The 24096-nt window shown below is 40.4% G+C and overlaps 1 protein-coding gene across 5 annotated transcripts in view; it reads right to left on the bottom strand.

The window, feature by feature from the left end:
• Positions 1 to 7990: 7990 nt before the first annotated feature.
• The window catches only part of STAT3 (signal transducer and activator of transcription 3), a 77759-nt gene continuing 61653 nt past the window's right edge, over positions 7991 to 24096 (bottom strand). For 2 of the 5 annotated variants that reach the window (XM_077252123.1, XM_077252124.1), the window contains exons 14-24: positions 22110 to 22157; positions 20019 to 20102; positions 16237 to 16335; positions 14251 to 14386; positions 14120 to 14172; positions 13926 to 14020; positions 12509 to 12648; positions 12214 to 12429; positions 11987 to 12029; positions 10283 to 10386; positions 9164 to 9980 (exon numbers count right to left, since the gene is read on the bottom strand). In XM_077252123.1, the coding sequence (XP_077108238.1) occupies positions 9847 to 9980; positions 10283 to 10386; positions 11987 to 12029; positions 12214 to 12429; positions 12509 to 12648; positions 13926 to 14020; positions 14120 to 14172; positions 14251 to 14386; positions 16237 to 16335; positions 20019 to 20102; positions 22110 to 22157 (1152 nt within the window). In that variant the 3' untranslated portion in view covers positions 9164 to 9846. Of the gene's footprint in view, positions 8849 to 9163; positions 9981 to 10282; positions 10387 to 11986; positions 12030 to 12213; positions 12430 to 12508; positions 12649 to 13925; positions 14021 to 14119; positions 14173 to 14250; positions 14387 to 16236; positions 16336 to 20018; positions 20103 to 22109; positions 22158 to 24096 lie in introns of those variants that run through there. The other 3 variants (XM_077252126.1, XM_077252127.1, XM_077252125.1) reach the window with 3 other exon arrangements.

Genomic DNA, 24096 nt, shown 5'->3' with positions numbered 1-24096 from the left:
AACTCAACACACACAACTTGACACATGAAACTCGCCCTAAAACACACAGAAGTCTGGTATTATCCTTCAAAAATAAAAATCTGATTAATAAGCAGACAAACTAGAAGAGCAACAATTGTACCATATAGGAAATACGGCAGCTGTCAGTCACATGACCTGTCTATTATGTGTATGTGTGAGCTAATATATACTGCCAGGGGGGAGGGCTTCCTGTTGGCTGGGGATTTATCAGGCTGCCAATAGCAACCAATCACAGCTCAGCTTCTATTTTGCTACAGTTAATTAACCTGAGCTCTGATTGGTTAATATAGGCAACAAAGACATTCTCAGTATAACAAAGCTAATATATGTTGTGAAATTCTTCTATTAGCTTAGTTTTTGCCTTTTAATAATTACATTTCTATCTATTTGTTTTGTGGTTTTTGTGTGCAGAATAAATTTTTGTTAACACATTCTATTTTGCTAACAGCAGTCATTAACCCGGGCGAAGCCGGGTAGTACAGCTAGTATATATATATTTTTTTTTTCATATTTTTTTTTTAATCACCCCCCGCCAGAGTTACGTTTTTTGGTCGCCGCGATGCAATAATGGGCGATCAAAAGAACGTATCTGTACAAAAGTTGTATCATTAAAATTGTCAGCTCGGCACGCCAAAAAAATAAGCCCTCATCCGACCCCAGATCACGAAAAATGGAGACGCTACGGGTATTGGAAAGTTGCAAATATTTTTTTACCACTTAGATAAAACGTAACCTAGACATGTTTGGTGTCTATGAACTCGTAATGACCTGAAGAATCATAATGGCAGCTCAGTTTTAGCATTTAGTGAACCTAGCAAAAAAGCCAAACAAAAAAATCTAGCGTGAGATTGCACTTTTTTTGCAATTTTACCGCACTTGGAATTTTTTTCCCGTTTTCTAGTACACGACATGCTAACACCAATGAGGTCGTTCAAAAGTGCAACTTGTCCCGCAAAAAACAAGCCCTCACATGGCCATATTGACAGAAAATTAAAAAAAGTTATGGCTCTGGGAAGAAGGGGAGCAGATAACGAGAACGCAAAAACGGAAAAGGGCAATGTCTTGAAGAGGTTAACATACATACATGGAGTACAAACAACTTGGTTTTCACATTTCAGATAGTTTCGCCGTAACATATAGCTATGGGTAGGTTTTAAGGGATAGGCTTTGAAACAAGATGTAGGCCTTAAAGTAAGGAATAGTTGTGGGAAATAACTGGATTTACTTCCACACCACAGAAAGAATACTAGGGTTAATGAAGTCAGGGGTTAGGATCAGTGATATATACAACAATATTTATCACTTACCTAAAAGAGCGTGAAAAAGCTCGGTATTTTCTAAAGTGTGACTTTGTTTAATACAAATTAGTAACATCTATTCTATATGACCTTACCTTCACTGTTTTAAAACTTTATCACATAGCAATTTTGTCTATTGAATGTTTAACCCTAGAACACATACCTGGGGCCTTGCAGGCCCGCTAGGTTAATTGATTTCCATTTTCTGCAAGATTACTTTAGTTAGAATTCTGAAACTCTAGGTATTCCTCAGGTATATAGTTGTTAGTAATTTCCAGTTGTTCATATATTTTTATGTTGCAGGCATTTTGGTATAACAACTCTTTTTTGGGAATACCCCATATTCACATACCTGGGGCCTTTTAGGCCTGTACTAGGTTTACATGTGATTACAAGAGATGTTTTCTGTAAATTGTTTTCAAATGATATTGTAGATGAGGTAGTTTTGTGTACTAACTTAGAAAGAAAATGTATCGCTTCAGTAAGATAAAAAAACCATGTAAAAATATAACAAAAGAGGAACTGTATGCTTATATTGCCCTTATAGTGAAACTCATACAGAATTCCATGCCAACAGGAAGGACAAGAGACGTCTATTCTTGACGGAAATTTGCTAAGAACTTTTAATGCCTACCATGATGGAGCGAAGCAACACGAAATGCTTGCAAAGGCAAACTACGGAAGCTATGATCCGATGTGGTATACATTTTCAGGAACATCCAGAGCCAAGAGAAAAATAAAGAAAGCGTTGTTATATTTGTCCAGGAAAGGAAATCTGAGCACATCTCCTTAGCTGGGGTCACCAGGAGGTCAGATCCATTACGGATTCCCTCCTGACCGACCCCAGCGCCGCTAGTGGGAATGCATCCTTACTTTGCAATTTCAAATAAACTTTGAAAAATATTTTTATTTGAGTTATTCCATGTTATTTGCACACGGGCTTAAAAGGCCCCAGGTATGTGAAAGTGTTGATTTTTATGGTCATGCGTTCTAGGGTTAATAATCACTTGAATGATCAGGCTTAATTCCTTACCTATGTAGCTTCTAATAACATTCTTACATGTTTCTGATGCAGTGCATTCTAGGTTTGGAGACTACGGTACATATGAGTAGCTGAAGAGAGGTTACAGAACATAAGGTTACAGGGGGAGTTTCACTTAGTTTTTTTTCTCCTCTTGGCACAAGATATCTAGAGAGGAATGTCTTGCAATTGATAGTAAGAAAAAAAAAAAAAAAAAAAAGATTTTGTGAAGTACCATCACAGGATGTGTATCCTGGGTAGAGGAATAGCTAGGGGTTCAGCTCAATGGGGACAAAATATCGGAGTAACCCTGATTACAACTATGGTGGCACACTAATATTACCGCCATAGGGCAACATGGTATATGTAATAAAACCTGGCACTCAACTTATAGTCTGGAAACTTATTTTATTGTCAGCAACAAAACGTTTCGGTCACAAAACCGGACCTTCATCAGTTACGTGCTATGCGTGCTAGTCTGGTCAGACTAGCGGTGGACACCGCATCAGCCACTCCATCCCTACACGTAGGTTATTGCTCATACAGCATTACACAGACTAATACTCTGCATCTTTATGGAAGCTAACCACCATTTGCCCACACGGGCACGTCTCTCCTAAATATTCTGCATAGCACGTAACTGATGAAGGTCCGGTTTTGTGACCGAAACGTTTTGTTGCTGACAATAAAATACGTTTCCAGACTATAAGTTGAGTGCCAGGTTTTATTACATATGGTTATGGTGTTGGAACCTACCTGGGCACCACAAGTCAAAGGCAGTGCACATGTTTAATAATTAAGTTATAGGGCAACATGGTGGCACAGTGGTTAGCACTGTTGCTTTGCAGCACTGAGGTCCTTGTTTCAAATCCCACCAATGATAACATCTGGAAGGAGTTTGCATGTTCTTCTAGTGTTTGTGTGGGTTTCCTCCTGGTTCTCCGGTTTCCTCCCACACTACAAAAACCTACTGATGAGGAAATTAGATTGAGAGCCCCAATGGAGAAAGTGCCGATAATGTCTGTGAAGCACTGTGGAATTAAGTAAAATAAATAAATCCAGTGGTAGATACCAGTCCTGCAGAACACACAAGAGATTAGAGTACGGTTATACATAGTGATTTACAGATGGCATTCTTTCTGATGGAGTCATTCATTTTTCATGTATTTTCCATTTGGCCCAAACCGACATGGCAACTTCTTCAGCAACGATTCATCAACAGAGGTTACAACAAAGACAAGTGCCTCATCCTACAATACTCCAACACCGAGCCACTACTGCCACGTGTCCCTATTACTGCACCTGCTGTTTGACACAACTGCAAACATCCTAGTGCCCCACGTGATAATGCCCACCACTGTGCCACTTACATAGTAATAATGCTTCCTTTATGACCTAGAAAAGTGTCCACATTTTTCCCCTTTGACGTTCAAAATACTTTGTTGTGCCCCTATAACAATAGTACTTCTTAAGTGTCAATGTAACATTTAATAACATCTACTGAGTGCACCAATGTACAGCTCCTCTACACACAATATGGTGGGCCCAAAGCTCCGCTATACGCAGTATGATACCCCCTACAGCTTTTATTTACATAGTATGATGTCCCCACTGCTCCCCCATACCACATTATAATGACCTCCATACTGTATAATGGACTCCAAGTTAGTCCCCACACTAGCCCTCAAATTTCCCACACATTAGCTCCCACACTGAATAATGGCCTCCACAGTAAGCCCCAAACTGTATAATGGCCCTTGTATGAGCCAAACTGTAGAATGGCCACCGGATTAGCCGTCAAACTGTATAATGGCTCCCACAAGAGCTTCCATGCTGTATAATGGTTCCCCGACTTAGCCCCTAAACTATATAATGGCCCCAGTATTAGCTTTCACGTTGTATTATGGCTCCCGCCTTAGCCCTCAAACTGTATAATGGTCACTGCATTAGCTCCCACACTGTATAATGGCTTCAGTATTAGCTCCTATACTGTATAATTGCGCCCACATTAGCTCCTATAGTGTATAATTGCCCAAACATTAGCTCCTAGACTGTATAAGTGACCCCATATTAGCTCCTATACTGTATAATGGGGTCACATTAGCACCCAAACTTTATAGGGACTACTATGGAGGCCCTTTATAATGTATGAAGGCCCCCTACCTACTGTTTCAGGGTCCCCCATTGTTAATGATGCCCCCACAAGTGTTAATTAAATCATCATATACTCACCAAATCCAGGATTCTGACAACTCCACCGCCGAGACTCAGGTGGACCAATGTAGTGACATAGCACAGACACGCGTACAGGAGTCTCCAGCAGCATGTGCTCGTAATGTCAACCCCGTCCCCGGTGTCCATAGCAACGCGCTTGTCCGACCTTGCCTCTCCCCGCCAGCACCTTGATGGGACTGCTGTGGACGGGGTGAGGTGATGTCAGCCGCTGATCTGTGGCGTTCCGGCTACGGTGTGGACGATGCTAGCGCCATTATTGCTCGCTGCTTATTGGTGAAGGACACCATTAATATCCAGCCCTAATATCACCCCTTGGAATAAGGTCAACACAAAACGCGTATCAGTGGTGCTTCTTTGGTAGACGTCCACACGGATTTACATCTTTACTAGTGATGAGCGAACGTGCAGGGATAAGGTGTTATTCGAGCATGCTCGGGTGCTGACCGAGTGACTTTGGGGTGCTCGAAAGATATGTCCGAGTTCTGCGCCAGCATGTCTCATGGCTGTTTGACAGTCGTAACACATACAGGGAATTGCCTAATAAACAGGATCTTTGATGTATATGCATTTTTTACCAATAGGAGTTCAATGTGCTGAGCTTGGCGACATATATACTATTAAGGGGTCTGTAGTGTGGAGTCCTCCTCTGTATTTACATCTTTTATATCACGTGATATATAATAATTATATTATTTGTATTCAACTTGGCTATAATACTACTCCTTTTTTGTATGTGGGATTGATATTTTATGTGGGAGAGCCTTCTATTATTAGGTTCATCTATAGGTTAATTGTATAGTAGAAAGCTGTTTAATGTAAAACCCATCAAAAGACAAGAAAGCATTTTCCTCGGGGGGGGGGGAAGAAGAAGAAGAAAAAAAAAGGTTTCATTTCCAGAAAAGACAGCCAAACTGATCACTGCAGGATTTTTTTATAAGAGGGAAAATAACAAATTCCTATGTACAAGCATACATTTTTTGTTCCGAATGTTGATCCAATCAAAATCAACAAAAACTTGCTCTTGGGGCGGACTGGGTCATTGTATTACGGCTCTACCCATACCCCATTCCTTTTACCAATTCCTTGGTTGACCATTTGTCTTTTTTCCACTGTACAATATAACTATGTAAAAGAACCCACCACAAAGTGGCTTAAATTGGTAATAACCAGATTGCTTGACCAGTAGAAAGCATGACATAAGGTTCTGTGACCCCATATGTATTGTAAAAGGGGTTATAAATATTTCTCGCCAAACCACTCTTGTAAAGACCAAACCCACTTACCTTGGCAGAGTTAAAGGGACTCTGTCACCTGAATTTAGAGGGAACAATTTTCAGCCATAGAGGCGGGGTTTTTGATTCACCCTTTCCTTACCCGCTGGCTGCAATATTGGATTGAAGTTCATTCTCTGTCCTCCATAGTACACGCCTGCATAAGGCAAGATTGCCTTGTGCAGGCATGTACTACGGAGGACAGAGAATGAACTTCAATATTGCAGCCAGTGGGTAAGGAAAGGCTGAATCAAACACCCGAAAACCCCGCCCCATGGCTGAAACTTTTTCCCTCCAAATTCAGGTGACAGAGTCCCTTTAAGGCCCCCCACATGAAAATGCCATTGGCTGAACCCTGATCAGCCAAACATCTCGTGCATTGGGGCCTTCAGATGTTTCAAATGATATCTGCCATACAATTCTTCTGGTTTTGGAGATCAGTCACAATCACTTGTGGTTGGTAGCAGGTTTTCTCTCCTCTCCCCATTAAGGGTAAGTTCAAACAGAGCAAATATGCTGCTGAAAAGTCAAGGAGAGCCATATGTGACATCACACTCGGCTCTGCTACCTTTAGATGGCAGGCTGCATTATGCGTCCATACAGCCTTTCATCCAGCAGAGCGGACCTGAACCCCATTCACTTGAATGGGGGGGGGGTCTGATATTACAGTGCTTGACACGCTATCATATGCATGAGAGCATGGTAAACACTTCTTCTGATCGGCAGGGAAATCATCCCCGGCGGTCAGAGAGCCGCGGTTCCCAGGCTGTCTGAAGACAGCGTGAGTGCTCAGCTGTGATCGGAGGTATAAACCTCACCTCCGATCACTGGTGTCAGCTGATAGGACTACTGCTCACATCATCTGACACCTTCAGCCGCTAATTACAGTGACAACAGGAGCGGCGGATGGGAGTTTTCATCTGCCGCTCCTCTGCTATAAACAAATAATTAAAATAAAATAAATGGTGTGGGTTCTCCCCTATTTTTGATAACCAACCCCCTGCTGTCAGCTTCAGCAAGGCTAGTTATCAAGGATAGAGGGGTCCTCACGCTTTTTTAAAAAAAATATATATATATATTTAAATAAATAATAATAAAAAAAAACGGTGTGGGCCGCCCCCCCATTTTTGACAGCCAGCTTTGCTAAAGCTCACAAGCTGGGGGCTGGTATTCCCAGGCTGGTAAGGGGCCCCCCAATAGCAGCCCGCAGCTGCCCAGAACAGGTGCATCTATTAGATGCGCCAATTCTGACGATTTGCCCGGTTTTTCCCACTTGCCCTGTAGCGATGGCAAACGGGGTAATAAGGGGTTAATGTCACCTTCCTATTGTAAGGTGACATTAGGCCGGCTTAGTAATGGAGAGGTGTCAATAAGACACCTATCCATTACTAAATCCTGTAGTAGTTAAGGGGTTAAATAAACACACATAGTAAGAAAAGTCTTTTAATGAAATAAAACACCACACAGTTTTACCATTTTATTAGTCTGCCATTCCAAGCGAAGCCATCGATCTTCTGAAATAAAAATAATAAACCAACACAAATACGCCCTGTTCCGATGCAGTCCAATATACTGAGTGTCCCACTCAGTACCTGAGGGAGATAAAGCTTACAACCCGGAGCACTGCTAATGTGACCGCTCCTGGCTGTAAGCGACTGGGGAATGAATAACACGGAGCGGGCGCAGGCTCAGTAACTGGCGGTGACGTCACTGAGCCTGCGCTCCATCACAGACTGACCGGAGGTAACCTCTACACCGTGGGAAAATGCTAGTGAAGAGGTTACCGCAGGTAATGTATCTATTCTATCCATTCTATCTATCCATTCATTCTATCTACAGGAAGTTGTTTTTCTTTTCTCTGTGTGCACTCAACTTTATTGGCATGCACAAAGAGAAAAAACACATGAAAAAAACGCACCAAAAAACACACCTAAACCTGCGTCTTTGGCGTAGCTTCTTTCCTGCCAAGATCAGGTTTTGCTGCAGCAGCAAAAACGCCCTGTGTGAACTTCCCCTAAAACTCATGAATGCTCAGTTAAGCGTGCATGTGTGCGTTGGAATAGATGACTTGGTTGTTAGTCTGATCGCTACCTAAGGTATGTGGACATTTTTTGACCATATAAACATAAAATACACTCACAACATTTTTAAAGTCATAAGACATTTTCTATTCCACATTTTTTTTAAATGCAAAAATTGACAAGCTTTACCCAATACATGCGTACAAAGTTTATTTAACATGACCTTAAAAAGTTATTAATAAAAAAAAAAAAAGAAAAAGGATTGCACATTTACTACTTCATAAATATATCTGGATTAAAAGGAATATACAGCGATTGTATTGAGATAGTGTGTAAGTGAAACTACAGGAATATGTCCTTATGGAATACTTACAGGTAAAGGGAAGTCTCTTTCTAAAAACAGTAACAGGATAAATTCATTCAAAAAGGATTACGGACATCCTCCACTCTCTCCTTAGTAATGGCCATTGATATTAATCTACACATACGTGTGGAGAAATCACTTGGGGACAAACAGTGAATTTCTGCAGTCGGTCTGGATAAGGAGTAGGGAATGGGGGGAATCTCTGAGCAGGTTGAACATCTTTGGTTGGTTCGTTTAAGTCAGTTTTAGATTGAACTCTGGACACTGTAAATTCACGTTGACCAAATCATTGCCAAAATGTACTCCTTCTCTACCCATCATCCGTAACAGTTCATTTGGCAAAAGACAGGTACATAGAGGGAGAAAAACAAAATTAAACTGATCGACAGTTCATTGCTTAATCTTTACTGCACCGACAGCTATTTGGAGCATATAAAAAAGACTCCGTAACCGATCAGGAGAGCGGCTCTTGCAAAACATCCAAAGGAAGGTCAGCACAAAAGGTGTATACACCCAGAAAGAAGCTCTGTATTATACAGCTCAGGTGTGACCCACATAGAATCACATGGGGGAAGATGCACATTCAGATGCCAGCTCCATGTCGAATGTTACACTTTCTGTGAATAGAAAGAGAAGTGTCAATCATCTCCTAGTTCTCTGAATTGAACTAACCCATCTTTCTCCCTTTTCCCCTCACCGATAAACAAAATTCAGTGGGAACTGTACTTTCAACAAACCTTGCATGGATGAGTAGTACAGGACAATATAAAAAACAAGTTTGTCAAATACAGACCCCTTTACATTTTTCACTGTTTCATTGAAGCCATTTGGTAACTTAAAAAAAGTTCATTTTTTCTCATTCAACGTACACTCTGCACCCCATCTTGACTGAAAAAAAACAAAACAAAAAAAAAACAAATGTAGTAATTTTTGAAAAATTTATTAAAAAAGAAAAGCTGAAATATCACATGGTCGTAAGTATTCAGACCCTTTGCTCAGTATTGAGTAGATGCACCCTTTTGAGCTAGTACAGCCATGAGTCTTCTTGGGAATGATGCAACAAGTTTTTCACACCTGGATTTGGGGATCCTCTGCCATTCTTCCTTGTAGATCCTCTCCAGTTCCATAAGGTTGGATGGTGAATGTTGGTGGACAGCCATTTTCAGGTCTCTCCAGAGATGTTCAATTGGGTTTAGGCCAGGGCTCTGGCTGGACCAGTCAAGAATGGTCACAGAACTGTTCTGTGCCACTCCTTTGTTATTTTAGCTGTGTGCTTAGGGTCATTGTCTTGTTGGAATGTAAACCTTTGGCCAAGTCTGATCTCCAGAGCATTCTGGAAGAGGTTTTCATCCAGGAAATCTCTGTACTTGGCTGCATTCATGTTTCCTTCAGTGACAACCAGTCGTCAGATCCCTGCAGCTGAAAAACACCCCTATAGCATGATGCTGCCACCACGTTTCACTGTTGGGATTGTATTGGAAAGGTGATGAGCAGTGCCTGGTTTTCTCCACACATTCCACTTAGAATTATCACCAAAAAGCTCTATCGTTGTCTCATCAGACCAGAGAATCTAATTTCTCATAGTCTGGGAGCCCTTCATGTGGTTTTTTTTTTTTTAGCAAACTCTATGCGGGCTTTCATATGTCTTGCACTGAGGAGAGGCTTCTGTCGGGCCATTCTGCCATAAAGGCCCGAATGGTGGAGGGCTGCAGTATAGTTTCCTCCAGGATGCTGCAGTCTGTGTGTTAACTAAGGAATGAAGAGGAGGAATTAATTTGGTCTGTGTGATGTGCTATTAATGGAAGAGATCACAAGAGATAATCTCCTCCCGCCAGCTACAGCAAGAGGTTAGAGAGGGGAAAATTGGTGAAAATGCAGGATACAAGTTATATAATAGCCAGAGATCGTGTTATTCCTCATGTTCACACACAACAGATTATTCTATAAAAGTTACTTGAAAGTACAGTTACCCTTTCGCAAATACATAAACAGGGCTGTTCTCTTTCATGTAAAAAGAAATCTAAATTTATTGCATAAAAAAAGTCACCTACCAAATGGATTTCCTACGGTGCCATCAGCTCCTTCTGGAAATTGCATCAAAGTATCCAAGGTGCGAGGAGACATGGGCAGGTCTATAGTGTTACTACAGGTTGTCCTATTAATGCAGATGATAAAGAAATTGTATTGTCACATTCCTGGTAAATGTAGGCTGATGACCACATCTAAAAATATGACTAACTTTATTCTTTCTGTCCTGTCAATTATCACTGTCAATCTGCCAACAAGGCATATGAGGAAAGAAGGAATGAACAGATATTTCACTCCGCTAAAACCGGCCATAAAAATTACCGTCTTAAACCTGCCAACAACCTAACATGTATGGGGGCAGCCTAGCTTTCTGTTAAAAGTCGGTAAGAGGGAAAAACAAATGATTTGGCATATTTTCAGATGATCATATGTTAAAATAAGTCAGAAAAATAGTGGTCTATCAAATGAAGGTCAAGTAGACAGCGATTTGGCCAAAAAAACTCAAGATTCATCATGAATGTCACATATGACCCACGCACCACTGTTCTTATGAGCACGCTACTTTCTTCAAAGGGAATTTCGGCTCTGCATTAAGTTACCAATGAGAAGCCATCATGATAAAAGAAGCCATAATTAACTCTGGAATCCCGCCTGTCAATGTTCTGGAAGTAATGACATCCTGACCATCAGTCACCTGTTCCTGCAGCTAGTCAGCAGCCTCAGTCACTGGTCAGGTCATTGGTGGTCAAGATTTCTGGTCTGGCAGAAAATGTTAAAGCAGCAGTGCTGTAGTGGCCCTCCACTAAGATTTAAGGGGCAAGTATGGCTTGCAATTATTGGCAGAGTTATGCACAAACAATGGTTCGGACAATAATTTTTACAAAATCTTCTACACTAGCATTAGTTCACACGTCTTTTCAGTACGAGTGCAGTCGTGGAAAAAAAACTGACCGCATTTGGACTAATGTTATTCAATAGAGTTCTTTAGACTAATTTTTTTTTTTTGTCAGGGACCTGATGTTCTCATAGGGAATAAAACCCAGCATGGACTAGTATTCTCACTAATTTGGAAGAAACTCGTGTATTCAAGTCAATGGGTGAAAAAAAAAAAAAAATAGGATCCCGTACAGATAGACCGCATAGCATCCCATTTTTAATGGATAAATTCCAATTCTTTAACTTATAAAGCTGTTTGTTCTTGTAAATTTTAACAACTGCTGATGTATAAAATTGGATGTCATATGGATGATATTACAGATGAAAAATCGTCCGTTTTTTTTTTCTGGATGCAACTCAAGACGATTTTTTATATGCTCATCCTGTGGTTACAAAACAACTAATAAGTTATAATGGAACAAACCACCATAAATTGCTTATTTGCTGAAATTGCTTTTACTGGGCAATGATCCGGAACGATTATTACTACAAATGATCGCTTGGGTGATTAAAAGGACACTTTTACTTTTTTGGCATTTTAATAAATTGGACAGAGTAAAGGGCAACTAATCCTGAAAAGCTAGCAAATATTAAATTCTGTAAAGCTTTCTATAGGGAAGATATTCTCCCAGACCAGGTGTAAGAAATTGATTTTAGTCAGTCATCGGCAGCCTGGATTGGCTGCCCACTGAGAATAATAGCTTTCATTAAACTGCACAGTAAATTAACATAAGATGTAGATTGCTCCCTTTAACACACTGGGAAATAATAGTAGGACAATCAATACTTACGGGGTAACACAAATAAATTTTGTCTTCAGATACGGGGCAGTGCCTGAGAATGAAAAAAAAAAAAAAAAAAGATGGCAGCTATAATTATAAATCTCTTATAATCATCTTTGTAAATGCACAATCATCATAGAAATAATCAATAAAAATTATATTAAATGGTTCAACCGTGATGGCTGTAAATCTGCTCACACAGATCAATAGTCTGTCCTAAACGGCAAAATTACCACTACCTGGGTCACTGGGCTCAGGGTGCTCCTGGCTCTCTGGGCGGCAGTACTTGCTAAAGGCTTCTTCCTTAGGGATATCAGGGTACAGATAAACAAGAGGGGACACCAAGATGTTGGTGGCATCCATGATTTTGTATCCCATGATGATTTCAGCAAATGACATGCTGTTGAGCTGCTGTTTAGTATATGGTTCTACAGACTGAATCTGTGTCTTTCCTAAGAGGAAAACATAATAAATAGAAATATGGTAAGAAAACACCAAAAACAGGAATCTTGATGTTCTTTGTCTATATACCGTTGATGTCTTTCTCCACCCAGGTGAACGTTATTCCACCCTCTTTGCTGCTCTCACTAAATCTCAGCAGGAACGTCCCAGGGGGTTTGGTGCTCAGGATTGCTCGTTCACGTTCTTTACTGATAAAACCCAAGATATACCTACAAAAAATAAAATTCATGTTGAAGCCAAGAAGATCGCGCACACAGTTTATAAAGCTCAAACTTGGACCTGAACTTTTTTTGGAGATCATTTTGCCTCCTTGCATTCCCAGTGGTCATAAATTCTCCACTTTAGATTGATGTAGATGTATGAATCTTTGTTTATTTTTTTAAGTTATACTTACTTTAATTATACTATCTTATTTATATTAATTTTTATTCTAGGAAAAAATGCAATTCTATCTTTACAACGTGTTTATATCATTGGGGATGTGAGAAATAAAAATTGTCATACACTACTATATAAAAGTTAATCTTAACCCTATACTCATCTTCTGGACCGGCGCCGTTCCTCTGCACTTTATGGTACATCATGTGACCACTGCAGCCAGACAGCTGGCTTTTTCCATTTTGACAAAATGTGAGTACTGCAGCCAATGAGCAGCTGCTGAATGGAATGCCAAGAGGCGAATATAAATATTTTTTCTCCCACTGCCCTGGATCAGTTACAATTATCCTTTATAGAAGTGGAAAACCCCTTTACATTTATTACAAATATTAATGAATTTAAAATGTATCTTTTTGAATGATTTTTAATCTCAAAAGGGAAACTTTATAAAGTACCAACAAATATAAATCCGTCTGTACTAATCGCAGTATATTCTGACAACAGTAAGTATGAACAGTCAACCAATGGATTCAGGCTCTCAGGCTGATAATATATATGAGCCGGAGGTACAGATCCCACCCATCCTCAATGCCTCCTCCTGCACGTTCTAATAATTACTGATCACACAATAGTTGTACAGCAGATTTCTTTGCATAGTACAGCCATTTTACTCTTGATGACAACGGCACTGCCAGTTCTCACACTGGTAAGTTTACTCGTCATGTCCTGCTCCGAGAGAGACTCTTTCCTAATATAATAAGCATAAAACCTATTGGTATTGCGCTGATATGGCCACATCTATGGTGTCTACATCTGTTGGCATGTTAGGATCTAATTTTTGTAAACTAATCTGTATACTATATTTCTGACAGCCTGCACTGTGATATGAGATTTTAAAAAAACCAAAAAAAAAAAACAAAAACGTTTTGTTTGGAATATTTTCTTTAAAATGAAAAAAGGAAAAAATATTTATCTGTTTCAAAACTAAAAAAAAAAAAATGATATTGCAACTGCCTGGCGGTCATAGCTACTCAAAGAACAGCAATTGTTATTTTTTTTGCTTGATCACAGCATTCATAGAACAAATTCATTGTGGCCGAGAACTTACCCTTCATTCCAAAGCGCAAGAATATACTTCTTTACAAGGTCAATGATATTATCCAGCCACACCCAGAAGGAGAAGCCTTTGCCAGCCATATTTTCCTATGTGGATTTAATGATAAAAAAAAATGTAAGTGGAAGAACAGTATTCATAAAAAGATTTATATATGTTTATATGGGAATCGTAGGTAAATAAATTACTTTGCAGAACTTTGCCCAGGTGATCTGGCAGCCGGAATAGTTAACTCCAGGACCTAAAAAGGTAAAACAAGAGACATGTAAGACACGTGGCTGATTTAGAAAACACAACACTCATTTCTCTGAGCACTTACCAAGAAGTTTTTCAGCCAGTGTGGTTAACTGCTCAATGCTGAGGCCCCTTTTTGTGGTGGAAGAGAACTGCCAGCTTAGCACTTCTGCCACCTGATCCCAGGTGCCAATGGGAGGTTTAGTGAAAAAGTTAACATTCTAAAGGCAAAAACAATGTATACATTTATTAATCCTGACATAAGGTCAGTGAAAAAGCCAAATTCACCTTGATTTATAAAGGCTGAGTTTCTATCTGCAGATGTACAGAAGAAATTGAAGGTGTGAACGTTTTCTGTTCTAAATGACACCCACACCTCTCTTCCAGCAGAAAATCCCAGTGAGATCTGATGCAAACACTTATGTGTGTGTGTAGCCTTAAGATCTGCATTACCTTGCTTAAAAGGAAACCCATCAGCTGAGAGAAGATGGCACACGAGCCTAGTCTCTGGCTATTGTCCCTGGTTGAATCTTCTAGCTAGATTTTCTCTAGGACACTTTTTTTTTATCCGATTCATGCAGCATACGGTTTGGTCATCCTGAAGCAACTACTTGGTTCCCTTTAAACTCCAGTAAACAAGTGAGCCATACCTGATCTAACTTCAATTAAAGGGGTTGTCCAGTCTAGAATGACTAGTCTGCAGTCACTACGCATACTCCCGGACATTACCCGTCTAGTGGGTGCAGCCTCATTCACTAGTATTGAGCGAGGCTGCGCCCACTAGACGAGTTCTGGCTGAGAGTCTGCATATCGCATACCTGACCGCTGTTCCTGGGGCAGACACCAGCGAATCCTCGCAGTGCACAGTGCGTGCGTGCGCTGGAAGAATTCACAAGTCCGCAATCACACAAAGTGAGTGCAGATCTGTCATTCTAGACAGGACAATGCCTTTAAATAAATGTCAAATTTACATCAAAGCTTAGCACAAAGAATTGCAGGAACCTGGTCCAGCAACTGCGTCAGTAGTCCGTGGCTGCCAGACCCAAGCTTTATTACCTGTAAGCCTGCTTGGTGCCTCTTTTAGTTAGTTATCCCGCTATGTCATTACGATCCAATGCGATGAAGGCATGGCAGTGCACCAGGCCTTTTCATCAGAAGAGACTGGGGATGCTGGCAGGTAGTAGGCATTTTGCAAGGCTTTAGTCTCGTAGCCATGGCTATCAACATATTTGCTGGACCAGAATCCTGCAAATTCTTTTGCTAAACTCTACTTGCCATTTTCTCTGTTGGGTAGTTGCACTCTACCAAATAGAAACACAATGAAGTATGGCACAGAACAAAAATTACACAGAAAACCATGGAAGGAACTTTTCAATCTAGATTAAAAGGATTGCTTAGGTATATACCTAGGATAGGTCAACAATATCAGATTGGTGGGCTCCATTACATGCCACCCCACAAATCAGCTGTTATTAGCTCCAGCTGTGGCCTAGGCAAGTCTAGCAATAAAATATTACCAGGTATCAGGATTTTTCTTCTGTGGCATGTGACAAGGCTCGTTAAAAGTGTCGTTGTTAACTCTTAGGATTGCTACCTCCAATAGTTGTCCTCTACATTTTTGAAGAGGCTGTTGGTGGATTTTTCTCCTGTGGCTGGCAGCATTGCTACAGCACAGATTGTGTCAGTACGGTAACATGACATGTCAATCATAGAATACTATTTTAGACCATTCTATTCAACCGGAAACCAAATTCGAAAGGGACCCCTAAAACACAGCAGAATGACAAAACGGAGGACATGAAAAGACGAGATGTAGGAACACTGTCAACTTCAAACACAAAAAAAAGCTATTGTATGCAAAATACTGATACCCTGTAATAAATTATTGCTATTTCAATGCTAAAAAGACCAATACAGAAAGAATGAAAAGTTTGAAAAGTTCGTGTGTCTGAATGTTTTTCTGGGGATTGTATTAAAGTGGCTGACCTGTACCGCATAGGCACGAATGAGGGAAAATGAATATTGTATTAATCATGCATTTACTTTTTGGACAGAGCGAAGTCATTCTTACCTTTGGGTTGTTGGTGAGCATGTTGTACCACAGAATAGATGCCCAGGCATTAGGCATCTGACATATGTTTGATATCACTACCACAGGCAACGAGTGGGTCTGCATATAGAAGAGACAGACTGTTCAATTTCATCATTTCATCACATTGTCCTTTTCATTCACCCAGCAAATCAATCTGATCTGGTGACCACAGTGACTGACTGGAAGAAGGTAAAGGGTTCCACACAGGACTAGCTAGCATGATAACACGCTACAACAGGTCTGAGAAGGTATCATGCAAGATGAACTTAAAATGTCTAGTATATGCCTTCTCCTTGCATGTACATGGATAAAGCTGTACGAGGAGTACCTGCTTTTTTCAATAACTCACTAACAAATGTAGATTACAAGAAAACCCAGATGCATTAATGAGCATTTACAGTGTCTGAAAATCTTTAAAAATTCTAACGTTAACGACATATCGTTCACAATAATTGTGTAATGTGAATGGGTCAAGTGACTGATCGGTGTGTCCAAAAAATGATTGTTATTCATGAAATAGTTTATGAGAGTGAACAAAAATTCTAGTTCATCTTTTGAAAACTGTGCAAACTAAATGGAGATTGTTTGACCGTTCAATAATTAGACCGCCAAAAAGGAGGAGTGGAAATTCAAATCCTACATAGGCATGGCGGCACTCAGTGATTGATCAGTAGCAGCCGGAGCGAGTACATAATTGTGTCATTTCATTCATTGTTACGAAGGCGAATGTTCATATAAAAGCAGGAAATTGATGATCAAACATTTTAATCGCCAATTTAATTACATGTTCTTTGCACAGTGTCAGAGGAAATCTTTGTAGAATTATTAATTCAAGTATTCTATATAATTAGTATCACTTGAGGGATTCATTCGTTGAACACATACATTTCAGATCATTTCTGTGTGACCACAGAGCGTGATGTTCGGTGCTATGATGTAACGATCAGTCTTCAGCCATTTCACTCACCATTCTCATCCTGTATAAATACTTGTCTGACATCATTTGCTATTCGTGACTAATGTTCGAGTCTCTGTGACGGCATGATTTGCGGCAGTTAGACAGCCTGAACACGTGGGGATTGCCTGTTTGTTAGGATTGCCTATTTGTCTAACAGCTGCAAATCATGCAGCCACAGGGACTCGAAGATATTACTTGAGCACGCCCAAGATACTAAAAAAAAACACGTTATCTGAGCACGTACGCTCATCACTAGTCATTAATCCTACTTTATCCATCACTTCATGTAGGATGGGCTCATTAAAAGTTATTCGCATCTCAGCTCTTCACTGAAAACACATCTCTGTGCCAGGCCACAAGTGGTCGTAGCTCCAGAAAGAGCATGCGCTACGCGGTTTCTGTAACTCCAATACAAGCGAAGGAGAGTTATGCAGACACTGCAGCTCACTGGGCTACTTGTTTCCATAATTTCCATTAATTTGAATGGAAGTTATGGAAACAGTTTAGTGCAGCTTGCTTGGCGGTTTCCAAAATACCATCCTTCTGTGGCCGGGGGTCAGATAAAGATTTTACAGTCTTTACCATGAGTGTTAAAAATGGGAATAACTCTCTCAGCTTTACAGAGGCCCTTGGCAACGAGAAATAAAATAAGGGCAGCTATCCTTCTTACTCAGAGCTACCAAAGCTCACTCTTCAGTATTAATGAAAGAAAAAGGAATTATAATTAGTTACTACCCACCACAATTCCTTTGAGCCTATTCTGATACACAGGGTCCAATGTACATGAGTGACCGGTGATGTGGTGCCCACGGTGAGAAAGAACAGTGTGCGTGTGCTGAAGACTCAGCAGTGTCTGACATTATAACCCACCCTACTAAAGTGTATAGGGATGAGGTGTAATTCACACAGCTCGTGGACAAGAACAGCATAATGTATAGGGGAAACAATGCAGATTTGTTTTCTTAAATTCTGGACAACCCCTTTAAATTATGGTGTACTCTCCCCCCTTTGGGTTGTCGGTCAGTAGGTTCAACCATAAAACAGATGCTATTTTCTCTTCCCATACTAAAACGACTATGAATGTCGAATTAGATTATAATGGGTAAAGAGATAGAAATATATGTTCACATCCTTGGGCCGTCAGTATATAACCTACTGTCCGTTTTCATCACATATACGTAAATATACATATACCATTATATAAAAAAATATCTTGTCCAGAGGCTGAAAACCTTTCCTGATCAAGAATACTCGCGTTTTCTTGTAATGACCCATACGTGGCTATACAGCTTCAATGGCTGAGCTTGTTTAGCCTACATCCATTCTTCCTGATACACATGCACACTTGCCTGAATATGCATTTATTCTTAACAGGGAGACGGGAAATCCCATTTAGATGGGCCGACTAACAAGTACTGATAGACTATAAAAAAAGAACTGGTGGTCATTTATTGGGCTGTTCTAATGAGGTGATATTCTGTACCGATACATCATGTTGTGGACAGCACACCCCCGTTTACATGCAGCAATGTGCTGTTGACAACTGTGATTTCCATGCCAGCACAAACTATGCAATCACCCAAAGAACCGGCATTTGGCTTCTTCAGTTGATTCACAGTCTTCATGGCATATTTACTTGTGCAGATTATCAGCCAGTGTAAGACAGTCCTAAACAGGCTTTTACAAGCCCTTTGATCAGGAGCACACCACTACTCTGCCTCCCTCCCAGCTTGCCAAGGGTGCTCCGTGCTCCTGACAACTGACACTGAGTCAGCCATGTGGTCAAATCGATGGTCTGAACTGTGCGTTGTCATGCTGCAAGCAGACGCAAACTTTATCAGTGTCACTGAAGCTGCCAGATCCAGCAATTCAGACCTGAACTCTCAGGACACCAACCACCTGTGATACATTGCAGGGTGGCCCTTGATCTAGACAATGAGCAGCAAACTATAGAATTACAAATCCCTCAGTTTTTCAGAATAGAGAGCATTTATAATAAGAAGTAAAATGCAAAATTGCTTATTTTTACTACCACTTTGCAATTATACCCATGTAACAAGACAAGATGACCCCTTTAAGACACCTCCAGATATGTCTGGCGGCAGCTTATCTTAGAGAACAAAGCATCAGGCATGTTTTTTCCTTCTTCAAGGTTGGCTAGTTTGGACTATGTTCAATTAATAAGTGAATAAGTGTGTAAGTAATCATCTTGAAAGTCAAAAAGGACTGAAAAAGTATGGTATATTACAAGTTGTATAACATTTCACAAATAGGCTTTAGTTACAATCTGTGTTTGCCATACACCAGTCCTCACAGAGCCCAACAGCTCATGTTTTTAGGATTTCCTTAGCATAACACAGTTGTTGGACTTATTATTAAGGCCTCAGACATTGTCACAGGATCTCTCCTGAGCAATACTAAGGAATCATGAAAACACGATCTGTTGGGGCCATGAGAACTGGCGTTTGGGATTCACCCAGTGATTTAACAGTGAAAATCCCCTTAAACATAAACAAATGGATGTAATCTGCACGTCTGTGACTAAAGCTTCAGCACTGTAGACTAAAGAGACTGGGGGCACACTGCTACGCTCCGTCAGACAGGACTAGACGGCACTGGCACAGGCCGCATTGTGTTACCACTTCAACATCGTAACCGCTCTAATATAGAAAGGAACCAGCTCACATACAAATCAGGAAATCGGACCGTCCTGAAATCACACGTGCAACCATAAACTGCTCTGTGTAGTCAGAGGAAGAGGAACTGGTTGGTGCACATACACAGATGCTGCAAAATTACTTACCTCAAGATCAATTTTCAAGCCTTGGTGATAAACTTCAGTTTCAAAAGTGATTAAGTGGAGTTCTTCAGTGACGATAAGTGACGCCTAGAATGGAATCATTTCATTATTATACGTCAGTGCTCTAACCATAGCACAATGCTCTGCACTAAATTACTTAATGCTGACCCTGTATTATAATCCAGAGCGCCATTCACAACTCTGCAGTGTTCAGAGCTGAAATCTCACAGCAGCTCTTGTCATTGTAGATCTTGTCCTGGCGATCGGCACTCAGGAAAGTGCCAGCTGTAGACCAGGCTCCTTTGTAGACTGTTCACAGTCAGTGCAGTTGTTAGCGCTGGATTATATACAGGCGTCTACTAGGAATTGTACAGGTAGAGCAATATAAGATCAACTTCATATCGATTATATCCAAAAAATGGGGGGGGGGGGGGGGAAAGAATGAAGCTTATACTTCCTGAAGCAGTTTCCATTCGAAAAACTATTTTTTGACTGCCTGAAAAAGCTTATAAAAACAACTCCATTTTTTTTTTATCTTGGGGTAGACAATGTTTGGACAGCTTTTTATTACATTTTTGGTGGGGAAGACGTTATAACAAAAAAGACAACTAAGGCGCTTTAATTTGATTTTTCTTTATAGTATATAAAATAAGGGTTAAACAATTATATATTTTGATAAAGAAGATTCGGTGATATGCTTATCCTTTATCTTTTACATGTCTTGCATATCTTTTTTTGTATTTGGGAAAAGGGGAGCGATTTACACTTTAAACAAGTTTCCACTACTTGGACAAATTCTGCTCACACTCCTTGCTTGGCCCTGATAAAATAACAAAAGCTTATACTAATTTTTTGCGCTGGTGCCATTCCCGCGACGTTGACACTCGCTGTCCCCGATGCTCCCCTGCTGTTGTTGTGACACATGACTTCAAGGCCCAATCAGCGCTGGCATCATTGTCCCCGCCTCCTGTGAAACTGAACATGATGAGGCAGCAAAAGAGGAGCTTCATGTTTGATTTGGAGTGGACAGACGCAAGGGAGGACTGTGCGTCGGGGTCACATGTCACAACAACCGCACGAGAGCCCAGGGATCGCAAGTGCTGACACAGCTGGAACGGCGCCAGTAAGGGAGGAGAGAATAGGCTTTTTTATTTTATCAGGACCTAATATTTAGATCAAGAAGGGGTTGTCGAAGTAGTGGACAACGCCCTTCAAGCGCCTGATTCATCATTTTCAGTTGTTTTTTTTTTTACAAGTAACTCTAATTTACTTTGAGGTACTCGGGTTTTTTGGCACCAAATTATTCAAAATTGCATATGCAGTTGATGACTTTTTTGCAAAACTGAAAAAAAAATGTTGCATATCTTAGTCTTTGTCATTCACTAATATGTCACAAATCTTGCACAACACTTTCATGCGCACAAAAAAACCCAAAACACATGTACGTGTGTGTGTGTGTGTGTGTGTGTGTGTGTGTGTGTGTGTGTGTGTGTGTGTGTGTGTGTGTGTGTGTGTGTGTGTGTGTGTGAGAAATAGAGACGGAGTAAAGAAAAAGAAAAAAACACTAAAAAAAGAAGCAAATGAAATAAATCATGGCCCAACTTTTAAACTAACTTTTTACATATTTCATTAGGCCACTAGGGGACTTGCGATCACCTCATCACTTGCAGTATATAGTAAAATTACCGATAGGAGCTAATGCCAGCTATATCTAACTGGTTAAATGGCAGGAATCGGAGCCATCTTTCAGAGGCAGGTGAAGGAGCTCTGTATGCTGTTGGCACAGCTAGTGTGCTCACTCCATAACCATAGCGTGTGACATACATGTACGTCTTATGTGAGGAAAGGGGTTAAATATGCCTAATGCAAAAGCAAGCATAAGAGAATTCCAACCTCTTTGCACAGGCTGCGGTTTCTGCTGTTTAGGTAGTGGACACCCATCTATTATGCCAAATCAGCACTCACTTCCAACAAAAATATCAATAACAGTAATTGGCAAGCCAATAGCATGACAGTGTAGAGATTTACAGCAACTATTCAGAAATCAACACATCATCTAAAGATACAATTCCACATACAGCATATCCGACTTACATCGCAGTTCGCTCGTCCACCATTGCCACATCGCTGCTCTCTCAGAGTCTAAAAGAAACAAAGATTTAGTAAGACAATATCTAAATGTAACAGAGCATATCGTATGGCTGTTGAAATGAATGGGGCAAAGAGAACTAAAATAAATCCAGACAGGAAGAGAGCATAAGATTTTTTTTATGGTAAAATTTTCCATTATGGTACGTCTACATGGGAAAGGAATGCTGCAGATTTTCAGTGACATCCAGCAGATTGCAGTGATGTGGGTGCGATATGAACAGATCTTATCCACATCGTGCTTTTTTTAACATCAAATTTAATCCCTTTCAAAGTACGGTAGGTAGATTCCTCCACAAAATGGGCATGTTGTACATTTTGCTGTGGGTATCCAACAATTATGCTTAAAGGGGTATTCCCACCTCCAAGATCCTATCCCAATATGTAGAAGATGTAGTATTAATATTAGCAAATACGTCCAATTAGAAATGTAGTATAGTTTTTCTGATTTGCTATGTCTCTTTCCTCATGTGCAGGCATTGCAGCACCTTAGGAATCCATGGTTACAACCACTAAAAACCAGCAAACTGTCACTATATCAGTGGTCGTTACCATGGATACCAAAGATCCTGCAATACCTGCACATAAGGAAAAGACATTGCGAATCAGAAGAACTATACTACACGTCTAATTTGAGGTATCTGCCATTATTATTATTACTACACATTGTACATATAGGGAAAGGATCTTGGAGATGGGAATACCCCTTTAACAATTGAAAAATAAAATTCTGAAATATTATTCTATTCCCAGAGTACAGAGATTTTATCTGAAGTCGGTAAGCACTGCCTGACGCTTCCAGTTTTGTGCAGCCTGGAGGTTATCAGCATGGCCTTTCCATTCTGACTAGTGGGTGAACAACATGTCTGTTGTACTAGGAAGAATTACACAACTGTCATTAGCCCATTAGCAGAAGAGAAAGTATACAAATTGTTGTACAGCATTTGGTATTAAGTAACCACTAGAATTCAGGAAGTTACAAACATAATTTATAGAACCCGACAGTGATACTAATAAGATAACGCTGTTAACCAGTCTAGGGCATTGTTTAATGTCTATAAGAGGTGGGGAATCTTTTTTTCTGCCAAGGGCCATTTGGATATTTATACCATCCTGTGGGGGCCGTACAAACTCCGCCCACAAAGAGCATCATGACTCTGGCACTGGTGTCCGGACGTAATCTTTCATTGCATGCCCTTCAGTGTTCAGTAGTGAACACTGTGTGTGTGCTAACAGAGCAAGAAGAAATTAATGAGCTGGTTGTAATCAAAATACACCTTCCTGCCCAAGAATGCGGTCCCTGAGAATCAAGGGGGCTGATAAAAGGTCATCGAGGGCCGTAATTGGACCTGGGGCCTGACGTTCCCCATCCCTGCTGTATATTATAAGAGATCAGAGAGAAGAAACGTTAACAGAGATGTCAACAGTCCAGGAGGATGGTCAGGTGAACATTAGAGCATTGTATGCATGTGGTCCAGTGTGTACAAACAAATTAAATAATAATTGGTTAAATAGATCAAATCAACAACCATAAGCAAAGTAAAGAGAAGTACGGCAGGATGAAAAACCCCATGTGTGTCACTAACCCTAGGACAGCTTCATCAGGGAAGGTAAGTGCATTCATTTATTTCCAGCACTACTTAACGATTTATATTTTTTTGCCTTAGACGTGTTCAGTGCATTAATAGGGGATTCGTGGTCATTTCCCATTTAGCAGATAGCAGGAAGGTATTATTTTATCATGGACACACCCTAGCCTAAATCATGTAACTTTTTAAAAGGAATCTGTCACCCCATTTTTGGCCTATAAGCTAAGGTCACCGCCATCAGGGGCTTATCTACAGCATTCTGTAATGCTGTAGATAAGCCCCCGATGTAACCTGAAAGGTAAGAAAAAGAGGTTAGATTATACTCACCCAGGGGCGGTCCGATG

Source organism: Ranitomeya variabilis, chromosome 4 (assembly GCF_051348905.1).
Source record: "Ranitomeya variabilis isolate aRanVar5 chromosome 4, aRanVar5.hap1, whole genome shotgun sequence".
NCBI lineage: Eukaryota > Metazoa > Chordata > Amphibia > Anura > Dendrobatidae > Ranitomeya > Ranitomeya variabilis.
The sequence above is the reverse complement of the archived record's forward strand: the minus strand, read 5'-3'. Positions and strand labels throughout refer to the sequence as shown.